This window comes from Gobius niger (assembly GCF_951799975.1).
Source record: "Gobius niger genome assembly, chromosome: 12".
Taxonomy (NCBI): Eukaryota; Metazoa; Chordata; class Actinopteri; order Gobiiformes; family Gobiidae; genus Gobius; species Gobius niger.
Window position 1 is genome coordinate 22,340,062 of NC_136863.1, and position 8,225 is coordinate 22,348,286.

The following is an 8,225-nucleotide window of genomic DNA, read 5'->3' on the forward strand; positions in this document are numbered from 1 at the left end:
AGCTGGTCAGAGTCTAGTCCCCCCCCCACGTCCACCAATGAGACGAGCTTCTCCTGCGCCAGGGAGGGAAAATGCGTTATACTTTCTAAAAACGCTTAACACACCTGACAGGATGTTACTTATTAATGAGTCTGCCTTTCCTACTTTGCCAAATGTGTCTTGTTTGTAGTCCCCACTATCACTGACCTTTGAATTCCCCCTTTCCTTCTGAGTTCTCACCCATTTCATTTGGTCTCTCTTGGAGTGAAGATGTTCGCTCTTGTTTTTGCGGTGGCGCTTGTTTTGGGCTTTCTTTATCGTTACTCGAACTGTTTTCAATATGTGCACCAGATATACAGCCGATTATGGATACGCCGCTGCATGATGAAATACATTAAGACCAACTACTCCATCATAGACCGATTCTTTGAGGTGGTGAAGACGCAACCGAACCAGCCTTTTATGCTTTTCCAAGACGAGCGCTTCACCTTCCGGCAGGCGGACGAGCTCAGCAACAAAACAGCCCGTGTCTTCCTGCAAAACGGGGTCAAAAAAGGCGACGTCGTGGCGCTTTTTTCCCCAAACTGCCCCTTGTTCATTTGGATGTGGTTGGGTTTGGCGAAGATCGGGTGCGTCGGGGCTTTTCTGAACTGCAACATTAGGTCCAAGTCTCTGCTGCACTGTTTGAAAATCAGTGGAGCCAAACTACTGGTGGCTGCAGAAGGTAAGCTGCAAACATTACTAAAACAAACATTGCTATCAAGTTTCAAAGCCCTTTCCCTTGAAAATAGAGACGAGTATCTCAAGGGTGTGTGTGACTGAATGTAGATAATGTGCATGACGCTTGGGGGAATGGTGATTAATGGTCACATCTGGTGGTTTGAAAACGCCATTGCAGCAGGAGGTTTGAGAAGGAAAGTGCCATCCCTGTAGGCCCCCTGGCTGTTTCCTAAAATGGGGTTCCTGTCTCAAATAGGTTATGCTTCCAATCATCCAACTTCAGAATAAAAAGATGATGACCTTCCCAACCTTAGCCCATGCTGAATAGATCCCTGACATGTGAGGGGTCATTAACAAACTAAATCTGGGACATAAATATGAAATCAGTAAATAGTTGAATACTCGAAGTTCGTGTTCTTTGTTTTTCAGAGTTACAGGATGCAGTGGAGGAGATCCTGCCCGGTCTCCAGGAGCAGCATGTGTCTGTGTTGCTTCTGTCTGGAAAAGGCTTCTCTTCAGGAGAGGAGGGCTTCTCTTCAGGAGATGAGAGCTTCACCCAAAAGATGGGCCAGGTCAGCGCCGAGCCCCTGTCCCAGGACATCAGGGCTGGCTTGACTTTGATGAGTCCAGCGGTTTACATCTACACCTCAGGGACGACAGGTGACTCACAGGCTGATATTTATTTTGATATATGTTGCGAGTTGTTGATGAAATACAATTCTTTTAACTTCTGCTTGTGGAAAATAATTAGGCAAAAATGTTTTATAACTCAAATTGGGCCTTTCTGTGTGGAGTTGGCAGGTTCCCCCCATGTTTCCTCTACCTCTAAAAACATGTACTTTAGGGTGTAGAAGATGCCCTAATGTAGAGCTGCAAAGAGAGGCAGGAGACGCTGGATGTCTGACACAGGAGAAGTTTATTTCCCATCAGTACGGGACCCGGAGACATGAACTCTCAACACATTGTGGTGCTATTGAGGCGCATTGAGTTGCCCTGTGTACGAAATGCGGTATAAGTAAAGTTGCCTTGCCATTGGTCATTCAAGTCTAACTAAACTTCCACAGAGGAAGGTTTAATAGTCTTAGAGGTGGCGTCAAAAGTGAGACAAGAATGGCAGTTAGGCTTATAAGAGACAATTTGGCTAAGGCACATTTATTTGTGCATGGCACAAGACCATGTTATGCCAAGGTAAACAGACAAGTGTTTGTCAGGGGCAAATAGCACCCAAGCATGCTGTAGATTTATTAATAAGGAATGCCAACAATCGGCTGCACGAAAGGTGTCCTTGGTAGGCTGTGCAGGGGCTAGAAAATTCTCTCACCACTTTTTACCCCAACTTGACTAATTGTTTTGTTCTTTTTTTTGTGGTAGAGAGATTAGATTTTGTTATTTTAAGTGCTGTGTGGAAAGTCCCAGTTGTAGACCAGTTCCACATCATTGAGCCACTGTCCAATCATTGAACATCATCCTGTGACCTTTGCTACCCTGCTGAGGATCACTGGGTATTGAATGGGAATGGCAGGTATACACGGGGCATCTGGGTGCTTAGAGGCGTCATTGGGCAAAGGCAGGGTGGTGGTTTGCTGCTGGGAGAATAGATTGGTTGGTCCTGAACCTACCTCAATAAAATATTAACACCATTGAAATACATATGTTACGACTGGCTCCAGGAAAGTCATGATAAAAAATGATGGAAGACGAGACTGGGTAAAAGTGCAGGAGGAGGAGGAGGAACCATATCATGTAACCCAAAAAATAAACAACAAATCAGAGCCACCCCAGTTTGCTGTTGTAAGACGAGTTGTACTTTTTATTGCTACTTGACAATAGTGTTTTTACTTGTCTACTTGAGTACTTTCCATGACTGCAACCTTATTATTGCACTACTGTGTGTTTGTGAACAGGTTTCCCCAAAGCCGCTGTCATCAGTTACGCCAAACTGTGGGGCATGTCTTTGTTTCACATGTCGTTGGGGCGCACCTCTACTGAAGTCCTTTACGTCAGCCTGCCCCTGTACCACACCGTTGCCTTTATTGGCGTCACTGGAGCTATACATCTGGGTTAGTCCGAAATTGAGAAGAGAGAAAGAGAGTCCCGCTAACATTTGGACATTGTTGCAAAAAATGTAAACAAAACACACCTAGCATTTCAACTTCAAATGCTATGTGTGTTGTATTTGAACATTTTCAATTAAAGTTGTCATTCACCCCCGTTCACAAATGCCTCTTTGGCTCAAATCAGTCCTTTCATATTGGGTAATTTAATATAATAAACAGTCATCAATTTCATACACACTGCAATTCTGTTTATAGGAAGTACGGTGGCCCTGAGGAATAAATTTTCTGTGTCAAATTTCTGGAAGGATTGCAGAAAATACAACGCCAACGCCATTGTGTACATAGGAGAAACATTGCGCTATCTCTGCAACACCCCAAAGGTATTCCTCATTATTAACACACTCTTGAACACGGTCATCTCATTGTGCCTGTTCTTTCCAAAGACTCACAGTGATCGAAATCACAGTGTCAAACTTGCGATCGGGAACGGCCTCAGAGCGGACGTGTGGAGGGAGTTCTTAAACCGGTTTGGAGACATCACAATTCGAGAGTTATATGGATCAACAGAAGGAAACTTCAGCTTCATCAATGCATGGGGAAAGATCGGGGCAGTTGGAAAGGAAACATTTTTTCACAAGGTGAGGTAGTAATATTGCTCAGATTTGGGAAAATGTGTGGAAATTCTATACTGTATAATAGTAAAAAAGTAAAAGTAAACAGTAAATTAATAAATACAGTAAATGCCACATTAGGTGCAAAAGAAGAAGAAATCAACCTATCTTTTCCAGAAATAGATTTGTACTTTTCCATTTCATAATGTTGTTGAGCTAAAGGCATGCTTGTGGTTATGATTTCCAGTACCTGAATCCCTATGCTTTTGTCAAATATGACGTCCACAGAGCGGAGGTGGTTCGAGACGCTGCAGGATTATGCGTCAAAGTTGCCAAAGGTTTGATACAATCAGCATCACTCTGGCCCGCATAACCTCCAAGTAACTTCAGTTCAAAATTATATCTCTCACAATATTAGTGTAGTTTAGTTTAGTTTAGTTTATTTGAGCAATTCCAAGTTATTAGACAAAAAAGAAAGAAACGCACAAAAAGGAGTAGGCTGAAGCAAACAGGCTGAAGCAAACAATGCTTATTCATGCCTACCCCATCCAATTTATTTCCAAACTTTCCAGCTGCTGTTTGTTTACATTCCGATTTGTTTCATGAAACCAACTCATTTTGGTACAATTAAGATATACATATACATATATAGATACATAACAATATTCAAACATTGGAAATCAGTCTGCATAGTCTTCTGATAGAATAGAAACAAAGTTTACAAGAATGCTGTCCTACAATACATTGTACTGTATATTCTTAAGCATCCAATAGTACTAGGTTATAGTACGTGTTGTACCATCATTACCATATTTATACAGTATATACATATACACGGACAGTACATGTATGTACCTTTTCACCACTGCTCTGGCATAAGAGCATGTGTTTGGTTTGAAATCAGTGATTATAATGTCATTCATTCTGCTGTATTACTCTAGATCAGCCACTCTGTTTTCCAGTGAAGTAATCCTTCTGGCCTTTTCCGCGTTCAAAAGTTTCAGGGATTTTACTTCTTCCGCAAGTATGTTTTCCTGTGGTTGCTTCACAACAGAAACATCCCGTGTCAGTTCATTGAGAGCGGTTTTAATATCGACATCTTCTGCAATCCCAGTCTTTTTTGGAGGCGTAGTATAACTGTGATATAAGATCACAGTTCATGGATCTGTCAGATATCTGGAAAGTATCCTGGGAAGCTCTGATCTGTCAAATATCTTGACACATACACAAAATGTATCTTTCTGTGTCTGAGAATTTAAATTTTCAGTCTATTTTATTGGCCAAAGCTCCTATAATAATCTTTTACAGATGTACAGGCAGTGACTTGAAGATATTTAGACAACAAAAAGCCTCCCATTAGGAGATTGTTAATGTCACTGAACAGATCCAGAGGTGTGCATCTGCACAGATCTGTGAGAAATATCCATACTGGATTCTCGCGAGTCTAATCTTGGTACATTTTCACTCATTTGTAGATATTTCTAAACACAATGACCAGAAGCTCAGTGGCCAGTCTTTTCTCTAAGCCAATCCCAAGCCTGGATAAATGGAGAGGGTTGTCGTAGTAAAGTAAAGTAAAGTACAGTAAGTAAATCATCATAGACAAAAGAGGAGAGACTCAGGAGATTTTCCTTTAAGTTGCGATCACATGACAAGGATAATAAAAATGGGACACAGGACCTCTAAGGTATTCTGTTGCTTTGATCATGTTCTGTGTCTCTTATATTTACCACTAATTTGTTTTTTTTAACTCCAATGGAAGGCTAAGGCTACCTGCTCGCAACAGACACTCAAGCCGGACCTCTGTTAATGAAGCACCCAGTTGTGTGCATGGAAATATATGAGAGGGTCTGACATGTTTACTGCTGCTGCGGTTGGTAACAAGCGAAGCGTCTGTCCCGAGCTGAATGCGGCGAGAGTGAGACTTTTCTATAATACGTCCATTGTCCGCTGCTGCCCACTGACTGTACGGAACCTTTGGTATCAGCACACTGTGAGCCTTCAGCCATGCTGAAGCAGAAACTGGACATAGTGCGCTTTAGCTTGTCTTTGTGCAAGTCCCAAGCCCTAATAGCCTGTATGTGTAAAAAGTAGTGTCAAACAGGAAAACATGTGTAAGCGTTTATGCCAAATGAATACAAATAAGCAGTAGTGGTCATTTATATCAAAAAGAACACATAATGCTGGCTAAATATTTCGTCAATAAAAGTCGAAATATTACTGAAGTTGAAAGTAGAAAGTACAAATTAAGGTGTAGCGCAGTAGAAAGTATTATATTTCTATTTGAGATGTTGTAGAGTAAAAGTAAAAAGTTCTCAACCAAATCATTACTAGAGAAATTACAGATATTCAAGAACTCTACTTAAGTATGATACTTACGTAAATGTACTTTGTCAATGGCCACCTCTGTATTTAGGCGCTAGGAGGCAGAGCATAACGTTGTCATAATCACAATAAGTGTATGTGTGTCACAATGCTTTATAGTATGTGTTTTATCAGCCTCTATATTCAATGTTGTCGCTGGTGTATTCTGAATCTTCTCTGATAATTGTCTAGGTGAGCCCGGTCTGCTGGTGACTAAAATAACACTGCGGAGTCCGTTCTTGGGATACGTGGGAGATCTGAAGCAAACTGAATCAAAGCGACTGCACAATGTTCTCGAAAAGGGAGATATGTATTTCAACACTGGAGACTTGTTCCTGACAGACGAAGACGGGTTTGTGTACTTCCACGACCGAATTGGCGATACCTTCAGGTCTGTCCCTTTGCTGGCACAGTATTGTTTATGCACAGTATGTATTTACATAGTGGGTAATTGATTTGCAGGTGGAAAGGGGAAAATGTGGCGACAACGGAGGTGGGCGACATCTTGACTATGGCTGAGTGTATTCAAGAGGTTAATGTGTATGGCATCACTGTGCCAGGTACTGGACAGTAATACTCTTTTTAGCTTGCAAAAATGTTAATTTTGTATCTATGTAAATAGAAGTTTAACTCCATTCTGAAGTATTGGTATTGGTAGTAGCGGCGATGGCCTTATTTAATCCTAATGAACACATGCTTGACTTTGATATTGTGATCTTGGTCAATCACGGACAGAAACATGAAGCCTTGTGTTTGAAGAAAAACACAATGTTCAGCATTGGGTCCAGGGTGAACTTTAGTCTGGATTATGTTGAAACTTTGGCCCACTTTATCAGGTCAATGTCCTGTGGTCCTCAATTCAGACAGGATTAACTGACTAATCCTGTTTTCCACTTTTACTTAGGCCTACCCCAAAGTGATTCATGAAAATATCATTTCATCATTGTTGACAACTTAAGTTTAATATGAGGCTAAAAATACTTTAAAACATTTTTGTCTGAGTACTTTCTAATCGGGCCTAGTTAGTGACTGGATGGAAGACGGTCAGGGAATACCGGGCAGAGGGTCTAGGGGTGCAGATGTGTGCAGACACACTTCTGTCAAGGGCAGCTGTGGCTACATGTAGCTTACTTCCAGTATGGAGGGAAGGAAAAATTCTGCTTCCCTTGTGTGAAGCTTTGTGTGACTTGTGTCGCGTGAAAATCGCTTTACAATCAAGATTCTCTTACTTTGATTTCCCTCCTCGCATGTGTTCAGAAGATTGAGGAGTCACTACTGCGTTACTATAATTACTACAGCTACAGCTCATGACTAAAACTGCTAAAATTAAATAGCTACAAACAGTTTTTGATTAAAAATATCACCAGCTGCTCCTTAAAAAGCTTGTCTTATGCAGAGCGAAAGGGCATCTTCTGGGAGACATTTTTTAAAAGCTCTGGTTCTTTTCCTCACAATATATGATATATACATATACTGCATGTATGAACATTTTCCTCATCTGTTACTCACTTATTTATTGTATCCTCAGGCCATGAGGGCAGAGCTGGGATGGCTGCAGTCATTTTAAGAGAAGGACATGTGTTTGACTCTGGAGCTGTGTTTAAACATGTGGAAAACCTGCTCCCTTCGTACGCCAGGCCACTTTTCATACGTGTTCAGGTACAGGAAAACATTTGGTGTATGAATAACATTGAATCATTGACTATTTAAATGTAGGTAATTATTATATTGTGTAATTTTTGCAGGAGCATTTGGATGTTACCGGCACTTTCAAACATCAGAAGGGGAAATTAGTAGAGGAGGGATTTAACCCTACTAAAATCTCAGATCCTTTGTATTTTTATTATACAAGACAAAGTGATTATGTCCCGCTGACTCTGAACATCTACGACAGTGTTGTAACCGGAACGATAAAGCTTTGACACGTTTGAATGATCTACCTGCTCACTGGATAACGCGCTTTCGCAATCATGTCATTCACTCCTCCTCACGTACCTGTTCAGACCTGAAAAATGGAAAGAGTCGATTTATAGGTTAATGGTTTACCTAATCTCAGTAGGCGGTGTTCACAGTCTAAAGTCACAGGTGGATTTTAGCATTGGGTTCACAGTAGGGCTGCAACTAACGATTATTTTGGTAATCGATTAATCTACCGATTATTTTTACAATTAATCGATTAATCGCTTAGCTGTGACTGGTTTATGAAAGTGGTATTTTTTCATTTTTTTGAATCACATAAAGCTAAAGTGGCATCACTTGAGGACATGTTGATGGAGTAAACTTCAAGTGAGTGTATTTGGAGGCTCTTAGTGCCAATTCTGCTTTATGACTGGATGAGACAGACAGAAACACTAAAGACCCTAGCTTGAAAAACATCGTAGGTTTCCATCAAAAATAAAAAATGTTCTTTCTAAGTCTGTGTTTCCGGGGAACGATTAATCGATTACTAAAATAGTTGACAACTATTTCAATAATCGATTTCAGCCCTAGTTCA

At 40.9% G+C, this 8,225-nt stretch overlaps 1 protein-coding gene across 1 annotated transcript; it reads left to right on the forward strand.

The window, feature by feature from the left end:
* Positions 1-282: 282 nt before the first annotated feature.
* LOC306971383 (long-chain fatty acid transport protein 2-like) lies at positions 283-7,815 on the forward strand. Its single transcript, XM_079567627.1, has 10 exons — positions 283-703; positions 1,129-1,359; positions 2,604-2,759; positions 3,012-3,136; positions 3,200-3,394; positions 3,615-3,705; positions 5,924-6,122; positions 6,194-6,291; positions 7,260-7,390; positions 7,477-7,815. Exons 1-10 carry the CDS (start codon positions 361-363, stop codon positions 7,651-7,653), a joined length of 1,746 nt encoding a protein of 581 aa, XP_079423753.1. The 5' UTR covers positions 283-360; the 3' UTR covers positions 7,654-7,815.
* The last annotated feature ends 410 nt before the right edge of the window (positions 7,816-8,225 follow it).

Excerpts from the sequence above, each read along its gene's own strand:
- LOC306971383 (XM_079567627.1), top strand. The coding sequence starts at position 361 with ATGATGAAATACATTAAGACCAACTACTCCATCATAGACCGATTCTTT. Across the intron at positions 1,360-2,603 it reads CTACACCTCAGGGACGACAG|GTTTCCCCAAAGCCGCTGTC; the intron begins GTGACTCACAGG and ends GTTTGTGAACAG. Across the intron at positions 7,391-7,476 it reads CACTTTTCATACGTGTTCAG|GAGCATTTGGATGTTACCGG; the intron begins GTACAGGAAAAC and ends TAATTTTTGCAG.